This window comes from Acanthaster planci, linkage group LG06, assembly GCF_054643075.1.
Source record: "Acanthaster planci isolate LZ-2023a linkage group LG06, COTS_SCS, whole genome shotgun sequence".
Lineage (NCBI taxonomy): Eukaryota > Metazoa > Echinodermata > Asteroidea > Valvatida > Acanthasteridae > Acanthaster > Acanthaster planci.
This window is the reverse complement of record NC_141782.1, coordinates 16,368,704-16,393,774: the sequence shown is the minus strand read 5'-3', so window position 1 is coordinate 16,393,774 and position 25,071 is coordinate 16,368,704. Positions and strand designations below refer to the sequence as shown.

Here is a 25,071-nt window from a genome sequence, read left to right as displayed (position 1 = left end):
GTTACTTTTCACACGCAAAAAATGTTGACTATAATTTTGTAGCAAAATATTTCGTGCATTGTGCGTGCAGCGTCTACAGGTCTGCGGCAGCAGGCATACTGTATTGATAATGTATTGAGGTTAGTATCTTGCACGTTTTACTTTTAGCAGGGCACCTTTCCACAACAAATGCACACAGAAAGGAGTTTGTGTCGGGTACCAAATCCCATTGGTTGACATACAATTTTCAGCACATAGGTTAGCACGCTGTTACACGGATCCCAATTTCAGGGCTGTGCTTGTGATAGCATTATTAAATAGTGCCAAAATTGCTTGGGTAAGAAAAACCACACAAAAGGACGAGTAACATTTGGATACCACTTTGTGGCACTTTTAATAAAACTGGAGGATTTAAAGAAATCAAAGGATGCTTTGACGGCCCTTTGAAGGTGGATGTGCCCTTTGAAGGGCTAGGGAGCTTCCGTAAAACACAAAAACCACGCATTCAAAACCCAATCTCAATTTAAAATTGCCTCAGCTACTTTATTTCCAAACTAAAATTACCATCATTAAAACACAGTCCATAACCCAAATGGAAAACCAATTTGAAAACAATTAAATAAACCAAAGGAGAAAATGACGTCAAGCGAAACAATGATTTCAACAAGAAGGAAAACAAACACATCGCCAGACCTGTGATTAAAGTTGCTGCTTTCAGAGGGGGATAAACCATTTTTCCCCCATGGTTTTACAAAACTGACTAATTGAGGGATTTAGGATTTAGTGCAGTTTTCATTGTTTTTGATGTTTAGACCACTGTTTTGAGCAAAATCGAGAAAAAATAAAGCGACCTTTTCAACAGTTACATCGAAGATCCCGTAAATGATCATGCGAAAAATCCATGAACTACGGAGCGGTTTAAGTAAAGAAACAGCGTATCGGTGGATGCAGGGTTTGACTGTATGCATTAAAAAACAGGTGCTCTTGCCCTTTAAAAAGAGCAGTTTTCCCATGGCCAAGAGTATTAATCAGTAAACTTGCCCAAAAGTAATCCGCCAACAACGGAGTTACTGGGCATACAGTGACTTCAGTCTTGTGCAACCTGTTTTATTCACCCAAAACGTGTGCTGCTGTTGACCACAGTAGCTGGGCAGGGCAGACGTAGCGGTACCAGACCAGCTACACCGTCAACGGACAGAGGCCCTCTGCCGGCCGTATCGCGGAACGGCATGCCTTCGTCCGTGATTACTCCACGAACTGTGCCGCGCAGAGCGATTTTGAATACCCCGCCAGAACTATCGGTCGTTGGCCGATCATACTCGCTGTCCTTAACTATGGTTTTTAGACAAATGACGACTTTTACAATGATCAAGCCTGGAAAATAGGGCCCTTAAATTAATTTCTGAAATTAGCCAATGACAAAATCATGGTTATTTTCGGTTAACGGTGTTTTCAGTTACACATAAACCATACTGTCCTCCATTGTTAATTTCAGCTTGAAAGCGAAACAATTGATAGCATTCCTTAGTTAACCGCTATCAGCTTAAGAACAAAACTCATGCACATCAAAATTTATAGTCTGTACTTTAAAACAGAAATGGTTGAAATCTTGTTTACGGTAACTAAGATCCCTAAACGATGGCAGGGCAACAATCAATAAATAAACAAAACCCAAAGGCTACACTAAATTAATACATCAACAACTTTTCATTCTTAATCGCAGAATTCACCAAAGCTGTCCTAAATGAAAGTTTTCAATTCGAATGTGAACAAATAATGAAATTTGATATATTAGGTTTCATCGAATGTGACATAAATGCCTTAAGTGAATACAAGACTTGTGGAATATACGAGAGTACCATATTGTGAAAAAAACCTCATTAAACAAACTTCATCTCCAAAATACCAACCTGTAAATGCGGGCTTTGTTAATTTCATTTAGGAAGGTGAATTGACGCACTTTTAAAAAGCATGACACCTAGCCTGCATTTAGTTTGAACAGACAACCCCTACGTCCTCATAGTGTCCACAGTCATTCACTCCCCACCCAGCAAACGGGCAGTCAGCAAGACCAGCCTCGTCGCCTTCACAGTAGACATCGTCCATCCAGATTGGACCCTCTCCCTCCTGGAAGAATGCCAGCCGCTTGACCTCTTCGACCCCGGCGTATCCCAGCTGCCGACAGACCACCTGAGCATTGTAGTCTGTGTACCAGGTATCATCGCAGACCGTGCCCCACTGGCCTGCGTGGTAAATTTCAACGCGGCCTTCATGGGGGCCATTCGGGCCTTGAGCTAGACGGACTGTTCCTTCAGCGACTAAAAATCAAAATATATGTAACAGAAAAATGTGTGAGGCAATCAACATATTCCCATTCGGATCGCTTTGGGATCGGGCATTAGTCGCGTCCATTCTCCTGAGTCGGTATTACACGCACGTTTAAGACCGGCCAAGCACATAGGTATTCCCTTAACATAGCATGTTGCGTACGTTGGGCTCAGATCGTTTGATTATAGATGTTACTACTGGTGGATATTTATCACGACAAACTCTGCATGTTCATTCCACAGAAGGTGGAAAATTTCTTTGTACGTATATACGAAGTCAGGGGGACATACTCTCCACACCTTGGTGTGTATCATGCGCTAAGTTCTAAACCAGATCCTCACTCCCCGCACTTTGTAACAGACAGATCTGTGTGTATAAAGTATTTCCCTTGTAGTTTTCATGTCTTTCAACAGCATGCTCTTTCAAATGAACTTTCTTCTTCCTTGATGGAACATGTTGTTGTTATTTTGTTTTAATGGCGCTTTCAGCAACTCGGGCTATTTGCGCCAATAACTGTACGTTTATTCATACACTTTATTAATCAGCATCACATTACAGAGTTAGGAAGAAGGTCCAGTTTTAGAGGCAAGAGGAAAGCGAGTACCCGGAGAAAACCTGCGAGAGCGAGTATGGACTGGAAACCAAATGCCTTTAAAGCCTGGGCCAAGCCAGGACTCGAACCCAGGCCTCATTGGTGCAAAGCGAGGAAACTTGATGGAACATGTACGTACCAGAATGACAAACCACTCCTGCATCCTCTCTATGGTCACAGTTTTCCTCTCCCCAACCTCTGTTTGCACAGAGTTCCAGTCTAGATTCACGTCCTGTACAGGCCACATCGTCCAGCAGAATCCGCCCTGTACCTTCCCCGAACCCGGCTTCACTGACGGCACGTGTTGCCCTCTCAAATCCGAGTTGCCTGCAGACGACGTTAGCATCGCTGATATCCCATTCATCATCACAGACAGTGCCCCATTCGCCTTGGTAGTAGACCTCCACGCGCCCTTCGTTGTAATGGTTACTGCCAACCAGGCGGACTCTCCCATTAGGCTCTGAGAAGACCACAAAATGTTGCAGTCTCTTGGTATTCTTTCCTCAGTTTAATAACAGTGTGAGATTAAGGAACAAGTGTAGTGTATCCAGCAGCAGGACATGATACAATAGAGGAGGCCACTGCCATGTTTTTCCCTGTGGCTACAAATTTCGGCTGATTCTTGAACACTCCTAACTTGTTTCATACATGTAAATGCATCAGCAAGCGGCATATCACCGATACAAAATCAAAGCGTTTTTGTGCGTGTTTTGCTTTTTGTGCCAAAAAGGAAAACAGCTTCCGTTGCATACGCTGCAGTATAGTTTTTCATGAGCCTTCAGACGTTTTATGGGTAACTCCTCCCAATTTTGTAAGCAGAAATTAGGTTTATAACGTTTTTTTCAGAGATTTAGTTATGACAAATGATACAATATGACATTTTGGGAAATGAAAGTGGCAAATGTGTTCTCCTTTTAACATTCCAGCGTGTATTTTTCATCATTCCTCACTAGCATATGAAAACAGCAAACACTATAAATATTTCATCTTCAGTTTTAATTCCTTAGGAGAGTAACCTTTTTATCCTAGCTTTGTAAGTGTGTTCGATCTCTTTGTAATGTTTAATTATGACATGTAATTTTGTTCTATACGTAAAATTTGTCGAAAGATTATTGACAAAATGTAAGAAAAGGCAAGACTGTCAAGTTCACATGCATTGAACAGGGCCTCTCATCCAATACACCACCTGTCTACAAAGCCGAAAATAGTCATGTTTCTTGAAACAACTTTCACAAAAGTCTTACCTCTAAAACCTTCACCTACCTTCATATGGCAGACAGACTACGCCAGCATCTTCATCATGGTCACAATTCTCAACTTCCCATCCTGGATTGGGGCAATCTACAAGTCTGCTCTCTGTGCCAGCACAAGCAACATCATCCAGGAAGATCGGGCCCGCGCCTTCAAAACAAGCATGTTTGTAATGGTTTTCATCGACACCTTCTTTTCGTCTCAGGCACAAATCATTTCTAGATCTTTTTAAAGAATTTCCTTGGTAACTGTCTTCCATATTTATCCCAAACACAAACCCAAGGCTTGCTCACATTTAACTTTGAGAAAAATCTGAGGCTTTACAAGTTGCAGCTTAAAAATCTCTTGTGTGAACTAATCTGCTCCTAGGGTTCAAGTGCATCACCAGAAGACTTCAGGCGAGCCAATTTGTAGATGTCCAAAGGTTAACCGGCCTCTCACGAAATGCCCACCAAACAGTTAGTCCCATCTGATATATAAGTGGACGATAGCCCAGGAGTACAATACCTAATGTTGATAGAGTGCTAAATTCATCACCTCTTTCTAGGTGCTGGACATAGAAAACACAATTGTGGTCCAAGTTTCTCGAGGTAGAATAACAGTTTTCGTGGAAATATAAACAGCCCTTGCATTTTAAAGGCATCGGCGTGCATTATTTGCTGCGGCATAGTTCCCCGATGAGCTAAACATCGTTCCGGTAATTAAAACTCAATCCCACACTAGTGTACCTTCACCAAATTCAGCAGAGCTTGCAGCTCTTGCAGCCCCGTTAGTGAAGCCCAGCTGTCTACACACCACAATGGCATCGTCAATGTCCCAGTCGTCATCGCAAACGGTCCCCCAGATGCCGTTGTGGTACACCTCGACTCGCCCCGCATTGGGGTCCGGGCCAACTAGTCGTACGTTATTCACATCTGCTGACAAATCAGAGCAGAAACAGCTGTCTCATTCATGTCAGCTTGTCTAGCAAACGAATTAACATACAGTACACAAGTGATAAAGAATACACAGGTCCTCGACAGAGTGAACAAAGGCACACCATTTCCCGAGCCAATAACTGTTTGAGAAAAAATGGTACCTTATGTAAATCTCAAACATTATACATCCCTTTTGCTGTTTTGACATTTCTGGTTGTACATAATTGTGGTGGAAAACCGAAACTGGGTTTCGATACTCGCGTTGACCAGAAACCATTTGTCACTGTTCTGCTGAAATGTTGAATCCCTAGATGATCTTCACAGTGAGGCGCATGCCTACCTACAGTCTGCAACTGGAGAGTTTATCTCTGCTAAGATTATGCACTGAGGTTGGCCTTGAAGGAGATTCAACGACGACCCCTGCCCTTCTCCAGCATGTTTGGAGATACCTAAGCAGTGATGAGGTGGAAGTAGATGAAGGTCTGTCCGTACTGCTAAAGATGCTGCAAGCGCTGACGACAACCCGAACCACTGAAATATTGGGAACTGTTAAGCCAGTGGAAACACGAGATTGTAGCAAGAAGAATGTTTCCACACTCAGCGTAGATGTGTCGACTGAGCCAGTCTTCCATCGGGAATTTACGTTCTTCGGCTAAATTGGATATACGAGATAGAAACACAAGATCACATTTCTGTCTCTCATGCATCAGACAGCGGCAGGCCCGTCAGGGGCTACAATTAGGAGGGAAAGGTGGTTGAACCAGTTACTCGTGTGATCAGTCCCGCCTCGCTCGTGCATAGTAACCTGTAGGGAAAGCCAGCCCTTTATCTCCTGAACTTCTGTCGAGCTTAGGGCCTCATTATAGGGAGAGCAACGCAACGGCACTGTATTACCAGCTTTCCAAAGCACGGCAAGAAGTTGAAGAAAACCCCTGGAGTTCCTTATCAGATACACAGACTTGTTGCAGAAGGTCTGGCTTGTTTCCAAAGAACTGACTGCAGGCACTGAGTTCAGGCATAAAGTATGAAGCTGAACAGGTAAGGGCTATGTTCCCCCACTCCCTGCAGACAGGATTCCGCAGCGAGGGAGCACGAACGGACATGTACGAACTAATACATCTCAGACAAGCTTTCTGAGAGTCTCAACGTAGCAGCCAATCATGAGGCAGAACTCCACCAAAGACGAATGGATCACGACCTTTGACTGTTTACCAACAGCATCACCAACAACTTGATAGACCTTGACCAACCGCAACCTAGGCTAAACCTTCCAAATCTAAGTCCCATAGCCTATGACGTACAAAGGGAATCGAAAACCCAAGTCGCTTCACCCACCAGTACTCCTCAAGTAAAGAAGTATAGTTCCATCAACAAGCCGAGCATACCACGTCCTCGGGGTGCAGATTAAAGATAGGGATGTCTAGAGCAAGTTGTTGGTAACCAGTGCTCCTACTGCTTTCGTTGTGGCGTGTTAGATCATCCCTGAATGTCCCCACCAGGCAGGAAACGAGCAGGAGTTCTTGCCAAGGGATGGGCATTGACCATCCCAGTTAGGAGTCCCAGCGCCAAAATGAGTAACAACGTAAGGCTACGGCAAAGGTGTGTGCCCATCTCACTCCACAACGGTACCAGCGGGTGAGCTGATTCATTGCAAAATGGTGCATAGTGACATGGCGTTGTTTGGCGGGGCAGCAAACGAAGTCCCCGTGGACGCTTGGTCACAGATCTCCCTTCTCTCTCGCTCGAGGCTCAAGAAATATCTACCGAAGGTGCCCCCTCTCCCGAAGCATCAGCTCCCGAGGGTGATCAAGCTAAACGTGAGGGCTGTCAATTCGACTCCAATCCCATTCGATGGATGGGTTGCGGTGGGTTTTGATAACACTGTAACATGGAGATGAAGACCAATCTAGCCCTTTGCAGGTACCAATGCTGGGAACGACAGGTGACACGGATGAATCGGTTATTGGAATTAATGTCATTGAGCAAATGCCAAAGAAAGTCATTGGGTATTCTGGAGGCAAAGTTCTCTAAGATGAAATCTGCAGCAATCAGAGTACTAGGCAATCTTATTCGTGGCACTGACTCCAAGACAGATTGCGTGTGAACTGTGAGGGTGAGAAAGAGAAATGTACTCATACCAAAAGGAACATTCAAATCATTGGTGTGTAAGGTGAGGGCAGGACTGTTCCATGAAGACCCAGAAATGTTTTTAAACACCGAGACACCTTGGCCAGAGGATGCAAAGATAGGCAAGTGTCTGGTGACAGTGAAGGAGGGGACATATCAGCACGTATCTACTTTTCAGTCACTTACTGCAATGGTCATTAAATTCTCCTTTGAGGCCGCACTATACTGGCTGGTTGCGGCAGATCAGATCAGTCCTGCCATGCCAGACATACAGCTATCCTACCGGACAACAGCCTGGACCTCATCCTTGGATTTGAATCATTTAACAGTTGAGCAACGTCAGGCTGCTGAACGGATAATGAGGGAGGAAGCTGGAGCCTTTGCAAGGGATGAGAACGACCGGGGCTGCATCAAACATCTGCAAACCCATATCCGGATTCATCATGGCGCCTAGCCAGTTCAGAAAAACGTGTGCACAGTTCCGAGTCCACTTTATACAGACGTAAAATCAATCCGCACGACGTAATCAGCAAAGGGTGATTTGCCAAATTAGCTCCCCTTGTTCCTCACCCGTCTTGTGGGTGCAGAAGGTTTAAAAGCTGATCTAAGGGAGCAAAACGGATCCCGATCAACAGCCCACGTGCATTCCTCGGATTCAAGGCGTCCTTGACAGCAGAGGTTTTTCTACCTTGGATCAAGAAAAGCCTATTACCAAAGTTTCAAGAGAGAGAGAAGAAGCAATCTACAGCTTTCATTACACCATGGATTCTGTATGAATGATTCAGGATCCCTTTAGACCGACGAATTCCCCAGCCGTTTTCCTCGGTGCGTGGAGACTTGCCGTGAGGGCCTAACAGGAGAAATAGCTGCCATGTACTTGGATGACAAACTGGTATAATGTACATCGTTCGAGGCCCACTTGGCAAACCTTCGTCGATTCCTCCTCCACCTGCAACAGCATTGCACAAGCTGAAAGCAGAGTTGAAACGAGTAACTTCAATTTTTTTGTGACTCGAGTCGAGTTTTAAGTCATTGTAACATAGTGACTCAAATAGAGTCGAGTCACTGTAAGGTAAAAAAGTCGAGTCGAGTTTAGTATTTAGCCCAAGTCAATTCGAATCACCAATGTTTGAACACAATACGATAAATAAAACAAATGAGAAAGTCATTTGGGGCATTTAAAATTTACTTCTTGGTTTCTGCATAGGGTCGGTCACATGTAATAATGACATGAACATCATAAACCTCCACTGTTAGTCACTGCATTTGTTTTAAGAAGTTTGCTTTCATTTTTGAGACTCGGGTCTTATTAACTTTACTAGATTTGGGTCTTCTGTTGAAGATTGCAGTTGCAATAAATTTTAATTTAATTGGCTCACAGTGACTGGAGTTGAGTCATTTGTCCGTCGGGACTTAAGTCGAGTCGCTAAAGCTTGTGACTTGAATGGCCGCGAGTCGAGTTATCGACTCCGGTCGTTATAATTCTGGACGAAATTTCGAGCTTTTCCATACCAAGACTTTCATACTATATGCCGACAACAACCCCCTCACGTATTTGCTTTCCTCTGGTAGATTTAGTGTCACAGGATACCACTGGGGGGTTGAGTTGTCAGACTTCCATTTCAAAATCAAAAACAAACCAACCGTGGAAGTTGACACACTTTCAAGGTAGCCTCTGGACTTTGAAAAGTAGATGTCGATTGTACGATCGGAGACAACTCCTGCTACAATGCTACTCTCAACGCAGTCGCCACCCAGATTCCAGAAATGTCATGGTTTGCATTGGTGTCAACTACAGCCCCAACCGAAGAAGTCATCAATAACAGCTGGACCAAACAAGAATATCCACACCGCAGCAAGCTGATCCCGGGGACTGGCAAAGCTGGGCATACATAGCATACAAACACATCCCCTTCATGAACGGTGGGAGCTGATACTCAAAAGGTGGGACGGGTACCATGATTCTATAAAGAAGCATCATATTATTGAGTTGATGAGCGCTGTCATTCCAACTTAGAAGGCATTAAAGAGTTAAACTTTACCCAAAGGGGTCCAAAGCGTGGTGACCAGAAGCCCTGATAATGAAATTGTTTATCTGTACTTGAAGTTGACCAAATTAAATAGAAACTAGTAGGGCCAAGAACATTTTTTCTGGTGCATATTTAATGAGTGCTCTCTCAATCCAGTATTTTTTTCAACGGCTTCTTTTAATTTAACTTGCGTGAAAACACAGACCAGCGGGGAACAACAATTCAAGTGCCATTGTATCTGTAACCTTGTTTCCTGAAATTGTACAATCCATCTGGTAACTTCCTTGACGTTGTAATTTCATTTTCTTTTCGAATGACAATGATTGTTAGATAGATTTTATTGATGTTGCATTGCAATTGATAGATTCGTTGTTAATGCAATCAACAACTTGTGAGCAGCGTGTGGATAAACACCATCTGTCGGGTTGTATGCAACAAGCCTATGTGTGTATCACTTCTCCTCTTTTTCCAGGAGTTAAATCCCTTCCGAAGCTGGGTCTACATAAATGCAGTGCTATTAAATGGAGGCAGACAATGTAAGGCTATACCAAAATGGCTGACTGCAACTTGCCGGTGCCAACACCACTGATCTCTAATAGCTAGATACTTATCACTGCACTAAAAAGACACATTCGGGGCAGGATTTCGTATAGGCTTTAAGGGATTGCTGCTATTGTTTCTAGTACACGTTATGTAATTCAAATTTAAAGTCTTGAGAAGTATTAAGCATTTACCAAATAACTTCTAGGTTAAAAATGAAAAAAAAACCTTTACTTATTTTACTTATATTACATTACTATTTGCCCAGTTCAAATAGAAACTCACTTAAAATTCCCTTAAAGGTGTCAGACACAACAGCCCGGTGTAGTATTTTGAGTTTCCTAGAAATTCATTATTCAGCATTATCCAGTCTGTGTATAGACATCAATGGCCCTCACAGGTTGCAATATGTCCATCTCTTATCCATGTAAACAGGAATGAGAATTACGTCCAATGTTCTGCTTCACATGCAGATTTTTTTTGAGTGGTTATGCAAGTCAAGGCAAATGGTGAAATACTGCAAAGAGACTGGCTCCTAGTGTATTTGCCTACTCCATTGCATTTGTTTGACTTCTATCATACCTAGTTTGAGGAAAAACAACGAAACTAAGCGAGAGAGCTGTTTCCCCTGCCATAAATTATTTTCTGAGGATATCCTCTCATCTCACAATAACGAAGCTGGTTTTGTCCCTGTATCCAGTAACCACACTCTCTACATCTTGGTGTGCATGATATGACCCAAATCCCTACTCCCCACGCTTTGCAACAGACAGATGTGCGCTCAATTGTTATGCACTATGGAAGAAAGTCATGAGGTCAGTACATAAGCAAAGTTCTTGGACGGTAAGGAATTGCCCTCAACAAGGACAAAGAGTGATACAATGCGTTCAACGTGGAAAAACCCTTTTCCCAATCCATAACGAGGAAGGTTCTTATCATCCACATTGCATTCCATACTTCTGTTGCAGTTTTCATAACTGTCAGCGGCATGCCACTTGATAAAGTGGCACGCTCCTAAAACCACCATCTTCTTCATATACATACCAAAACTGAGGCAAACCACTCCTGCGTCTTCATGATGAAAACAGTTTTCCACTCCCCATCCTCTGTTCGGACAGTCTTCCAGTCTAAATTCATCTCCTGTACAGGCCACATCGTCCAGCAAAATCTGTCCTGTACCTTGCCCGAACCCGGCTTCACTGACGGCTCGTGCGGCACCCGCGAACCCGAGTTGCCTGCAGACGACGTTAGCATCGCTGATATCCCATTCATCATCACAGACAGTACCCCATTGGCCTTGGTAGTAGACCTCCACGCGTCCTTCGTTGTCATTCTCACCACCAACAAGCCGCACCGTGACTGGTTTTGAGAATAGAAGTGAAGAGTTGCAGCTGTGATCTTTCAATATTTCAAACTTAAACACCAATTAAGCGCAAGATAATATACCTAATTATTCCATACTTCCACAGAGATCTTCAAGTACAGCTGGTACAACAAAGGTCCGGATAACGGACAGTTGCAGATCACTTGATTAAAATAACACGAATTACTTCCAGTCTGCAATACAGCCCCTTCCATTGTAATTCTAAAGTCACTCATGCAGGACGACATTGGACTATCCGTGGTGGCCCATTGTGAGGGTGACAGCAAATTTGCCAGTTCCCTCGCTATATTGATCCCTCTAAACTGACTTGGCCCATATGGCTGAGCACAAACAAGACACCTGTGGGGCAGAATTTCTTGGGCCTTCAAAGATGGCTGCCACAACATTCTGTACTACGGAATGTGCTAATGAAACTGTAAGTTTCCAAGTCTTTGAGCAATATCAAGCAATTACTAAATAATTTGTGATTACAGATATGGCAAAGGTTTACTTGACTTTGCCAGTATGAATTTAAAAAAAGGCAGGAGACTCACCGCCAAGTCTGATTCACTTGCAGACTGACTCACTTGCAAGTCATGGCAAATTGCACGACCACAAAAGAAAGACTGCAAATGAGACTGGTTCCCTTAAATGTGTTTGTCTACTTAAAAGCACATCACGCCTCGCTTCCATGACAACCCCCCCCAAAAAAATACAAATATATTATCGCTTTGTTTGTGAGAGAGCTGTGCCCTCTACCTTAAGTTTGCTTGAGATCAACTCCCTCAATCATCAGGTTAGATTTGCTCCTCTGTCGAGACACCATACTCTCAGCATGGACAAGGTCCGAGCCAGATCACACTCAGTAACAGACAGATGTGCGCCAAAAGTGCAGTATCTAAAAAGCCTGCTGATCAGTACATGAGCAAAGTACTTAGAGGATATTGGATTGTCATAATTAACAAGGAATGATACAAGAACACAATGCGCTCAACATGGAAAAGCCCTTATACTCAGCCCATCAATAGAAAAAAATGCGTATCCACATTGCATATTTTTGCCGTTTTCATGTCTCTCAATAGCATGTTATATCGACTGAACTTCAGTCAGAGGATAACGTCTACCAGCATAAGCTGCAATTTTGGGTGAAACATGTACTTACCAGAACCATGACAAACCACTCCTGCATCCTCACTATGGTCACAGTTTTCCTCTCCCCAACCTCTGTTTGCACAGAGTTCCAGTTTAGATTCACGTCCTGAACAGGCCACATCGTCCAGCAGAATCCGCCCTGTACCTTCCCCGAACCCGGCTTCACTGACGGCACGTGTTGCCCTCTCAAATCCGAGTTGCCTGCAGACGACGTTAGCATCGCTGATATCCCATTCATCATCACAGACGGTGCCCCATTCGCCTTGGTAGTAGACCTCCACACGCCCCTCGTTGTAATGGTTACTGCCAGCAAGACGCACGGTCACATCAGGCTCTGAGAATGACAAAGAAATGTTGCAGTTGTGTTTGTTTTTCAGTATTCTCTCAGTTTGATATCAGTGTGAGATTTAATAAGCAATTGTTTCCAGCAACAGAACATGATACAATTGAGGAGGTCAGTGTTTCCCGGTGGCTTTAAAGTTTGTCTTTTTTTCCCACTACCAACCTGTTTTATAAACGAATCATCAGGCGAGATCTCACTGACACAAAACCAAAAGTGGTTTTTTTTGTTTTGTTTTGTTTTGTTTTGTTTTTGCTTGTGCCTATAAAAGGGAGGAACATTTTGTTCTTTCCATGGGGACTGGAATCAGAATTACAGTCAACGTTCTCAGTCATATTCAGACTGGGTTTTTGAGTGATTTTTTGAGTACCACAAGACCACAAGGGAAATTTGGTAAATACATGTGGTTTTTCACTCTGTATTCTCCTAATCAAATACTTGTGTGATTTTCATCATACATAACTGGCATAACAAAAACATTTTACATTTAATTCCGAGGGGGATGAACTTTTAAACTTGATATTTATGTTTCAGCTGTCTATTTTCGTTTGGCCTTTTTTGTGACGTGATTTAGCTTTATAACTAAATATTGGTTGGAATAAAAAGATTTGAATAAATTATAAAATATTTTTGGTAGTGTTCACATGTATTGAGTAGGATCTCTCCTGTTATACACAAAGTGTCTAAAAAAATATTTCTTGAAACAACTTTATACAAAGTTTCTCTTCCAAAACCTTCACCTACCTTCATCTGGCAGACAGACTACGCCAGCATCTTCATCATGGTCACAATTCTCAACTTCCCATCCTGGATTGGGGCAATCTACAAGTCTGCTCTCTGTGCCAGCACAAGCAACATCATCCAGGAAGATCGGGCCCGCGCCTTCAAAACAAACATTGTTTGTGATGATTTTCATCAACACCGGCCTTCTGGTTCGTCACGAGCACAATTCATATCCAGATCTTTTTAAAGAACTTCCTTGGCAACAGTCTTGCCTATTAATCCCAAGCACAAATCCTCGCTCACTTAAGCTAAATCTGAGGCTTTACAATTTACAGCTTAAATCCCTTGTATGGTGACACCTCTTCCTACATGTATTATTGTGGTGAACCACCATGGAAATGGTAGGCGATTCGTATACCCTAAGTCTATACCTGCCCTTTCCCTAAATGGCCCATTCCGATAAATAGCCTGAGTGGCCCATTGCGATAAATAGCCTGAGTGGCTCCTGAATTACAGTAAGCAATAATGATAACGTGCCTAGTTCATCACCCGTTTCTAGGTGCGATACATAGAAAACACTAACTTTGATCCGAGGTTTCTCAAAGCAGAAAGAACTGTAGCTTTTGCAGTATTAAAAGGAACTGGACTGCATTATTTGGTTCAGCATAGTTCTCTGATAAGAAAGACACCATTCCTGATACAGCGATGCAAATCAAAACTGAATACTGCAACGGTGTACCTGCACCAAAGTTGGCGTCAGTTGCTGCTCTTGCTGCCCCGTTAGTGAAGCCCAGCTGTCTACACACCACACTGGCATCGTCAAAGTCCCAGTCGTCATCGCAGACGGTCCCCCAGACGCCGTTGTGGTACACCTCGACTCGCCCCACATTGGGGTCCGGGCCATACAGTCGAACATCTCCCTCAGAAAAATCTGACCGGAATTATTTATAAAGCGCAAATTTCATACAAAAACGTTTAAATGCACTGTACAATGAAGACACAAACGGGGTTGAGTTCGCCTTCAAAATCCTTGCCCCCACCGTGAAAAACATGAACACTCGTTCGGAAATTACCCCAAAACTCTACTCTTCTGCTCATTGAGATAACTTGAAGATATTAGTGATTAGCAGTACAAGAATCCAAACAACCAACGCAACTCGCCATAATGAAAATGAAACTAAAGGAAACTTCTACTCACAACAGATTTTTCATTCATCTAAAAACCAATCATTTATCCTGTAAGATGAAATGTAAGCACGAAATTAATCTTCAGCTCTAATACATCCAATTGAATTAATACAGAACGATAAATTCTCCTAAATTTCGCTAATTGGGAAAGAAGTTATTGTAGCGTGAACTAGTGGGATCTTGTCCTCCTAATCAGTAACACCAAAAAGGGGGACACAATTCACAGGATTTACGACAAAACTTCCTCTTTAATCCATGAAAAAAAGAGCTTGCAAATTTCCGCGCTGTGGTCAGAACAACCACTGGCAACTTATTAATATATTAGGATATTGGTAATCTATGAGCTTTTTCCTATGCAAACTTAATCAAAGGACTAAAACGGGAAAGAAATAAGGAAAAGATAAGTTTATATTCTCTCATCTTTAGTCCTACAGTCTTACATTAAATAAGGAAATGATCTTTTTTTTTCAAATTGGACTAATGGGGTATGAACGTAAAGAACCACGCAGGGAAACATTTTGAATTTTCCCAAATCTTATAGTACAGAAAATGCAATTTGATGTACATAGAGTGTACAAGAACAGCTAACCATAGGGGCTCACAGAAAACAGTGATATAAAAGAAAATAAGTTTTATAATAAACAATAAAGTTGGACTCATTAGATAGAACTCTACAGGGCGGGGCGTCAATGGAGAACTAGCCTTTAGTCAAGGCGCGCGTGGCACCCTGGATGCTCAGCTCTGAACACCAAAAAAAAAAAAAACAGTGCGAGTGGCGAAACCACGAGCACCTTTAGGCCGCGTCTAAATCACTTGGCTGTGGCTTTAAGTTACGCACAACTTTATGGGAACTGGCTGTGGCCACAACCATATGGTTAATTTTTCTTCCGTTTTTCTTTTCCAGACATAGCTTACCATGCAGTTAATTTCGAATATATCTGGATACAGTTAATTCTATCGTGTTAATGTTAACGTCTGTACTCACGAGTGTTTTATTTATCGTCGGGCTTGTATGGTAGAGTGATTTATCATTGAAATATTCCCACGCATAGGTATTCCATCAAATCAGAAACAGTTTGGAAACATAACCTGTAATTAAAAGAGTGCAGGGTGAGGTCTTCAAAAATTACGAAACAGGTTGAACGACACGACTAAGGCAAGAAATCTCGATGTAGGTATTGCAGCCTATAATTCGTCACCAACATCACGAAGTAACACAAATCTGTAGATGTGAGCCCGCTTCAACGTGTATTTTATAGAAATGGGATATTTTCGTTTCCACGAAGAGGCACAAATGTCTTGCGTCACGTGCTCCGTGATTTGCCGTATTCAGAAATCGACATTCTCCTTAATTTACACAGTTACGAGTATTAAGAGCATTTTATTCAGTTTAGTCACCCATTTGCGGGTAAAATAAAATGATTTTAGACATTTAAAGCTTTTTTTTCTGTGCTATATTAACAAAACACACATTTGTTTTAAAGATCGTTGCGTTTACCCCCGCGAGTTGCGGTCTAGAGTCACGTATGGCCAAATGGGTCAATGAACAACTGAATATCCCCCCAACTGGCACCATACTAGATCGCGCTGCACATATCGCGGGAAACGCCGCTCAGGATTACGAAAATCAATTATTCATGTGCATGTTTTTTCCTCTTTTGTGAGGTTTGTCATAATGAAAATACCTGATTTGAAGAGATCATAACCTGCTCTTTTACATGACATGGAGCTTGAGTTTGGGAAAGCTTGATACTTCAGCCATAAAATTCGTCCTGAAAACGAGACCTCGTCAGTGACTGACGAAACTCTTGTTGTCGTATCGGAGATCAAGTTTCGCGCCAGTCTTACCGATATTTTTCTGTTTCGAGGATCCATTACATCAAGAGAACTCCTGTAAATGAACTTCTGCGAAAGTAACCGCCCCAAATGTAAATTTTCATGAAAACACCCAGATTTTTGAGGCCCCTCTTCGTCGGGTCATTACTAATGAATCATGTGTTTTGTTTGACCTGGCTTCAAAAGTGGGACATGCGCACAACCATATTTCACTTTTTACAATAAAACACCGCCAAAATAGCGGTGGGGGCACAAATTTTAACGTCATTATCTCTCAGCTTCTGCACTTTTCCCATTTTTGTCTTCGATTCAACGCGACAGCGTAAAACAGCCACAGACCGAACGCACACCTACCTGTTGCCGAAATATACGTTCAGTCTGCGGCAAATTATACTCGACTCTACAGGTAATTTTGATTCGATAGTCATTCGTTGCAAGAGTTTATATGACAGTACAGAGTATGGAAAAATAGGGAATCGTGTGTTGAGAATAACGTATACCGCCCTCCAAATTTTTTACTCCTGTGATTTTTGACAAACGTCCGAACATGTCAAAGAACACCGTCGGAAATCTGACCAAAATTCCTTTTCTAGATATATCCTGAAAATTACATTTGTAGAGTAAAAAGCTATTTTACTTTTCAAAATGAAACTGAAAAATACTGCATTGCCAAACAATACCAGAAGAACAGTTTTCATTTCAATCGATCAGGAACTTGGAAAAACCAGTATATTTCGCTTGTGGTTTGGAGTTGCTAAGTCTTTTTAACGAACAGGAGGGTTCACCTGAAATACATGTATAAGTGTATCCCATCACAACCCTGTGGACACCTCACCCATCCCCGCAAAAGCTGGCTTTTCTGGAGTATGATTACTGTTTGTTTTTTTCCTCTACTAAAGAAATATTAACGCCTAGGAGAAAGTAATTCATATAGAATTTATAATTTTATTTCAAATATGGATTTGCGCCGTGAAGATGTAAATTAATTGTGGATTTTTGCCCGCCCGACGTGTATTTTTACACTGTACGCTCAAGTCTGTGCCCCATAGGCTTGTGAAAAACGACAAACGTACCAGTACCCGGTGGTTTTTTTTCACAAGCCTTCGGGGGCACAGTAAACAGAGTTAAATTACACGTCGGGCGGGGCAACGGTACAAAATTGACTTATAATTCATTCACAGATGGGCTTCTGTGAAAAGTGTAAGCATTCATGTTTTCAAAAGGGTATACTGTTACCGGTACTGAACATAATTAGTACTTGACTCATCTATAATACGCAACAAGTCAAATTTATGTGACATAAGATTAAGACCAAGTTAAATTACCATTGTTTTGTGTTATTTTAACGTAATCAAACTGGGAATGGCTGTGTTCCTAAGTATGAAACTTGACGCAGATGCTATTTGTTTTCTCTCTAAGGTTTCCATGACATCTGTACAGCACTGTCATGACCTGAAGTTTTATGGCAATTTAAAACTTAGAACAACACGATTCTTCGCACGCTCGGCTTAAAAATGGGTGATTCCATGCCTGTAAGCGGAAACATGGTAGAGTGATGCAATGCACAAGCTTGAAAGGAGGCAGTGTAATAAAAACGATCAGTCTGTGGGTTAACGACATTTGTGGTATCTTCTCTTCCCAAGCATCTAGGTACAACGTCTAAAACAATTTAATGACGAAAAATCTGCGTGCAGAGTGCAACTTTTGCAAGTGCTTTATAAGGACAAAATGATACACATGTATTATGTAAACACATACGAGACTTTCACAACCATGTAAAGGGACACGGGCACTCACCACACAAAGTGCAAGGGGGTGCAAGTGGATGGTCATGAGATAATTGGGGGTTGTGAACCGCTTTCCGAAAGTATACCAGATTACCGCGGACCGACTGAAATTCGCATTTGTGAAACGGCTCAGTTTGCAGAATCTGCTTTTAGTCGAGAATGATTGCATGGTACTGTGCACCCAAGGAAACAAAGCAATACCGAAACAAAAGCTTAATTTGACCACGTTGTGTGTTGTATGACTATGTGTTTGTCAAAAATTTGGAGCGAAATGCTATCAAAGGATACCTTGGTGGCTTTCCTTCAGTCAAGCTTCACCGATTTGGAAAACTTTATGTCGAGAACTCACATGCGACACGTAAAGGCTAAGCCATTATGATCACATTCAAACACAGCCTTAAACTGAAACAATTTTATGGCGGGGGTAGTGAGTAAATGGCCCCCAGTGACTTATTTTTCCCGCCCTAATTATAGATGAACCAACCCAAATAACTCATAATTCAGCAACATTTATTGATAAATAAAGTTAGAACCTCCTCACATTTATCAACTGTAACATACCAGGGACAACTACTTTAGAACCACATTCGATAATTATGTCCGTTGACGCTAAAGATCACTTTTAAATATTATAAACATCTACTTCTCAGTGTGCGTTATGAGACGGGTATATAAAAATAGATAACTGTCACTGTGAAACTAAGTTGTTAACACTTTCAAAATTGGTTGAGGATGGCCAGTGTGTACATTCTAATCTATTATTTTTCTAAGATTGCAAATTCATAATTTGTGTTTTAACACCCATTCCTTATTATTCTTATATTCATTTCACTTAATTACGATTGTATACACAATATATTTTTTTGCTGGGCACAGAACCAATACAAGCACCAGCTTCAGACTGACCTCCCCATACAAGTACAAAATGGTACCGTTAATTTTTTTTTCAACATGTCATCACGTAGGTCTACATATAGTGTGAAAAGTAAACCTGACCCTGAATATTCATTGAAGTGAAATGTACGGAATGGAATGTCACTGTCCTATTTAGTCTGGATAACAATGTTCATACAGTGTGATTATGGACAGATTGTTGCAAAACCTATTTATATTTGAGAAAATGGGGCGATGCATTAGTAAACGGTATTCACATTTGGAACCATTTGGCCACTTGTTTAGCAACTGTTAGTAAGATGGCCCAGCTTACCATTGAGCAAAGAGTGCTTGTTGTGGCTTTACTGTCTTATCATTTAATGGTTCTTTCCCCTTTTTTTACTTTGAGGGAGGGTCGATCGGTCAGGGTAAAAAAATGTGGGGAACAAACACCAGTACTTGCTTTCCCAAGGAAACTCTTAAGGTAATCACTATTTTCTTATGTATAGGAAATCCCAACAGGTTCAGCAGCATTAAAAAGGGCATTTTTATCGATGGGAACTAAAACTCGCCAACACTGCTCACTGCTTCAGTTTTGTTCATAAATAGAGACACACCATCAGCTGCACTTCCTGTGATGCTATATCATCGGCACGCAACCATAGTGAACGCACGTATTTGCGGGCAGTACACATCTGTTCTGCGTATGTTGCTTGGAAGAAATAAATTGAACTGACGTAGTTTTGTTGGCAAAAAAACGTTATGGCATGCAAACAGACATTTATTCCTGCAAGAGAGATGTATCTATCTCTATTTTTGAAACACGTATATATACGCCTGAGAGAAATAAAGATGCTTGTGTCAGAAAATATGAGATATATCTGTTAACAGGGATTAAAAGTTCTATTTGGCAAGCATTGAAATATAAACACACGTATAGTTGACAAAATTGAGACTTGTTTTATTTTGGGAAAAAATGTTAGATTTGCACAGCATATAGACATGCTCTTTTTGCTAGTCACTAAACTTCAGCCTGGGGCAGAACTTGTTTGCTAATTTGGTATACAAGTCAAGTCGCACAATACAGGTAGGAAGTCTGCAAATCCGGATTTTGAATAGAATTGATCTGAGTCGAACAACATCGGCAGGAGCTCAATTCTGAAGGTCTTCGGAAGTACGGTAGTCTTTTGTGGGCTTAGCTGGGTTTGGACGTGACTGCAACAGTCCTGATAACGGCTCGCTCATGCGCGGATTATGAAAGCAATTTTGTGGGGAGCAGAATACGTGGTACCTGGGAAGGTATAGCACACCCTACCTCCAGCCAATCGCAAATCCTGGTTTGTGGCAAGGAGCAAAATGGGGATTTTTAAATGGCAGTCCAATGTTTATCCGTAAAATAATCCCCCCTGAAGAAAGGGGATAGTACTGTGTTTAAAGCGTGAGCGCTCTCGATTCCTTAAAAAGGCAATAGATCTCCAGGGGCAACTTGAATCCTCCACATCCCCCACACGAAGCCAAAAATATCAATGTTCCCTGGAAAATGCGTCAAACGAGGAATCGCAATGGACGAGGTCGTCCTTTTTAGTCTTGCATGTTACAACCACAGTTATTTCTAAAAAATCTGAGAATTATTTTAATCTATATATATTTGAAAGAATTCAATCCCCAAATAAATTTTAAAAACCACCAAATGTGACCCAGTGTACATTTTTATGGGAAATGCAACGACACAGAAACTCGACAGTTTTCAAGACAGCGCTTTCAAAATAATAGGAAACGTCGTTGATCCTTTGGTGCGGGAGGACTTTAGTGCCAACCCACTTGACAAACCCATGGCTCAACGCCTAGTATAAATATCAATGCTACATGTCCCCATTTCTAACACTTACCAGGTACGCCTCCATGTCCAAACACCACTGGAAGGATCAGCAAGAAGAGCGTGAAAGTCTTCATTTTGATGGAGGTCCTGTCTTCGCCAAATGATCAACACTTTACACCAAGTTATGCTCGGAGTTTCTCTCTCCTAGTGCGCCCCAGAGAGCAACTGGCTATAGATCACAGTTTCTGTCTGGTTTTAAACTATACCTCTTTGCTCTTCCAAGCCAACGATCGTGAACGCAGGCACCAGTCTTTGGTTGAAACATAGCGGTAAATCAATTCTCAGCGTAGCCTATGTTTCAGCTCGACTTTTCAATTACGCATGCCCAGTTCTGGAGGTTATTTGCATACGCACAACGGAAGCTATAGTATCCCACTCCATGAAATTATACGGTGATGGGTAAACTAGAATCATAATACGTTAGACTTGAATCAAGTCGGACTTTTTTCCTAGTCAGCCACCCCTTCACTGTACCATGGAGCTATTAAACCCAGTGCACGGTCGTCGCACTTGGCCGCTCGCATAATGTCTTATAAGGTACCCTCGTTTGATACCCATTATGTGTGCCACCAGTCAATAAGCCAATCAGACCCCGGTCCGTGATATGTAGTTATTCTTTATTGCATATGAACGACATGTTCTTGCGCAATGTATACCGAATGAACACCAATCAAAGTAGACAGAACTGGCATTTCCACTAATCAAAGTAGTCAGACTTGTAGACTCGTTCATTATAATGGAGGTATGAACGATGTAAAAACAAGTCGGGAAATTTGATTGGCTGCTGCCTTTTATGGGAGATGAGCTAATTTGCTTTTGACAAACGGTTGGCAGATTCATCAAGTTGGCAGTTTTCAACTTTCACTCGTCACCCAACGTCCGAACAGGGCACTGGGACGGGCTGATAGCCTTGCACAGATTTTAACGAAGGAAATGCGTCACACTAAGTCACAGCCAACGACGCGCAAAGCATTGTGGATAATTTCTGCTAGGCACCCGAGCTCGTTCAATGCGGCGGTTATCAATTCGATAATTTTTCTTTTCCTCACTGCTGAAAATATTCTCACTACACTTTATTCTTTCATCACAAATTGATCAAGATGACGAATGATTTGAAATATATCGCCAAAAGACACGTGATCAGTGATACTTAGTGCGAAGATAAATTACCACACTGTGATTGTACCAAGTTCATGTTTTCATGATACTGCCGACACTTTGCCCATTGCCATTGGTGAACCAAAAACTTTAAAAAGTCTTCGTTGACAGGAAGTGACAATCTCGTGATCAGAAACCGTGCCCAGTGTAGCCAATCACAGTGCAAAGCTATCGGCCCTTCCCAGCGTCCTGTTTGGGCGCTGGGCAACGAGCGAATTCTCAACTCTCAGTAATTAGTGGACACAAAAGGGCGCGAGGTAAGTAACGCCCCGACAATCGAGGGGATCACACGGCCACGGAAGAGGTTAAAGTGATCTACGTAACGCAGGGTGTGCAGGTGGCGGAGTTCAGAAAAGGATGAATAGAATCACTAGTGCGATCAATTATGGATGGCAAAGATGAGATTATGAAGAGAGAGAAGGAGATGTCTTAGTGTCATTCCATGAGAATGGGGCACACTTTGTGACAGTGTCAATTGTTACATGGGTTCTGTTAAATAAACAATTGTTTCCATGCATGTGCTAAAAAATGCTGAGTATCATTTTGTAACAAAATATTTCGTGCATCGTACGTGCAGCCTCTACAGGTTTTTCGTCAGCAGGCATACAGTGTATTATCACGTATTGACCTCGCCCCCAAGGTGTCGAGCAGTGCAGTCCATGGCTATGGTGGACATGAAGTAACTATTGGAGGAGAGGTTAGTTCCTTGCACATTTTTACTTTTAGCAGGGCACCTTTCCACAACAAATGCACACAGAAAGGAATTTGTGTCGGGTACCAAATCCCATTGGTTGATATACAATTTTCAGCACATAGGTCTGCCTGCAGTAACACGGATCTCAGATTCAGGGGTGTGCTTGTGATAGCATGATTACATTATGCCAAAATTGCTTAGGTGAGAAAAAAACACTGGATACCACGTTTTAACAACTGTTTAAAAAATAAATGCTGAGGCCTGCTACTGTGTGAGAAAGGCGGACTTGTGAAATAATACATTGCACTGACCGACGCTGAAAACACTCGGTCTAACGTCCAGGGGTTATGTTAAAGTTAAAATCGTACTTGTAAGCTCTAAGCAAAGTGTTTGAATTCACTTTGGAGCCGTGGACCAGTAACCGTTATAACCATGTCTGTGTCACCGCAACACGCAGTCTTCAGTGTAGTTGATTCCTGAGAGAGATGTTGTCTTGTGAAGGTGGTAGACCAATAATTTACAGCATAAATTTTTAAGAGTGTGTAGCCTGAAATGTCCTAATTCAGTAAGTACTCTTGAGGGATTAATTTGCTTCAATTTCAGCACTTTTAATAAATCAAAAAGGAGATCAAAGGATGCTTTGTATGTCATCTGGGCTCTTTGACGGTAGCTGTGCCCCTGAAAGGGCTGGGGTGCTTCTATAAAACACAAATAATGTGCCTTCAAAAACTCAATATCCATTCTAATTGCCATAGTTACTTTATTTCGAAACTAAAATAGCCGTCATTTTCAACACAAACTATAACCCAAATGAAAAACCAATTTAAAAACAATTAAATAAACCAAAAGAGATACAACCTTAGGAATTCAAAAAAACTTTAAGCAAATTAATGATTTCAACAAGAAAGAAACAAATACATCACCAGAATCTGTGGTGAACGACCACTCACAAGATTGGTAAGGATGAACATTTTAAAATGATTCTTATAAACAAATGAAAGAAACGTAGGCCTGTGCTCTAAAGGTTTGGATAAATAAAATGGAGTAAATACATGTAGGTCTAACAGTTTTTCAAGAAATTAAATTTGCACACATTAGGAAAAAGAACAAGAGAATATGGGATAATTTTGAACTTCAAATATTAAAACATGAACAAGGCTCAAAGTGCTTGATTTAAGATGTATCCCGATAAAAGCAATGTAATTTTTTGAACTGAAAATGCAAGAGAGACAAAATGCACACCACCCGCTATTACATGGGTAAAAGTTGCTTCTTTATAGGGAAGATACACCATTGTTTTCCCTGTGATTTTACAAATTGATTAATTCGGGGGGGTAGTGGTGTTTCCATTCTCCTAACATGATGACCTTTTCGACCACTGAATAACTTATTGTAGGCACAGAGGAAATTAAATGTGAAGCACAGGTGGTTAACATCTCGATATCGTATTTCTGTTGACAAAAAGCCTCTCGCCTTGCTTCTCGCCAGGTATTCATTAACGGCAGCCATTATGCTTGCTCGCATGGATACTGATGAGATCACAACATTTGCGTTAAGAAAATCCCTTTTCCTAGATGAAAACTGACTTCGAACTGATCTAATTTCTATTTGACTCTATACCTTAAACATATTTTCCTCATCTATCAGATTTCGAAGGGTTTTGTGAATTTCCACCGGCTGTTCTTGCTTCTTTAATATTAGGCAAATCAGGCCTTTTCAGAAGACTTTCTGAACGATAGTTGGCTGATCATCGTAAAAAAGAGAGCAAAATATCTGGGGGTTTTTTAAAGGCAGAAATATTTTACAGATTGAGCGAGAAAAGGTTTTTTTTTTATTTTCTATCAAGTGAGAAATTCAAGTGAGTTAACCAATGGTTTTACCTACCTTGTGTAATTCAACGATGGAGGATATTTTTCTGCAACACGTTTTATATTGTAGAGTAGACCCATATATTTCTCAGAGATAAAGTCTCTCTCTTTTTTTACTGTTTATTTGTAAATGCTCAACCAAAGTTTGAGAATTTGGAGTCCGGCGGTTTCGGTTAAATTTGGCCATTAATCTTAATTCATTAAAAAAGGTGTTCATGGGAGTCGGAGTACCTACAACTGTTTGACGTTGAAGCACATATTACAATACTGTTGGACGCTGAGGCTGGCAGACCCAGCGTCAGTGGTTTTCCTGACAGCGACGCCAATGTTCAGTCGGTTTCTTCTGATGATGTCAATAAACAAGTTGACGACATCAACAGTAATAAAATGGTTTTGCCACATCAATTTGAGCCTGAACTTTCAGAAGAAGACACCTTCAACAATGG

At 41.6% G+C, this 25,071-nt stretch overlaps 1 protein-coding gene across 1 annotated transcript in view; it reads right to left on the bottom strand.

Moving 5' to 3' along the window:
- Window positions 1-497: 497 nt before the first annotated feature.
- Window positions 498-25,071, bottom strand: part of LOC110983029 (scavenger receptor cysteine-rich domain-containing protein DMBT1-like) — a 46,375-nt gene continuing 21,801 nt past the window's right edge. The window contains exons 10-17 of the mRNA XM_087137833.1: window positions 14,082-14,273; window positions 13,364-13,501; window positions 12,290-12,613; window positions 10,809-11,123; window positions 4,879-5,067; window positions 4,163-4,300; window positions 3,039-3,359; window positions 498-2,297 (exon numbers count right to left, since the gene is read on the bottom strand). Coding sequence (XP_086993959.1) covers window positions 1,969-2,297; window positions 3,039-3,359; window positions 4,163-4,300; window positions 4,879-5,067; window positions 10,809-11,123; window positions 12,290-12,613; window positions 13,364-13,501; window positions 14,082-14,273 — 1,946 coding nt within the window. The 3' untranslated portion in view covers window positions 498-1,968. The remainder of the gene's footprint in view (window positions 2,298-3,038; window positions 3,360-4,162; window positions 4,301-4,878; window positions 5,068-10,808; window positions 11,124-12,289; window positions 12,614-13,363; window positions 13,502-14,081; window positions 14,274-25,071) is intronic.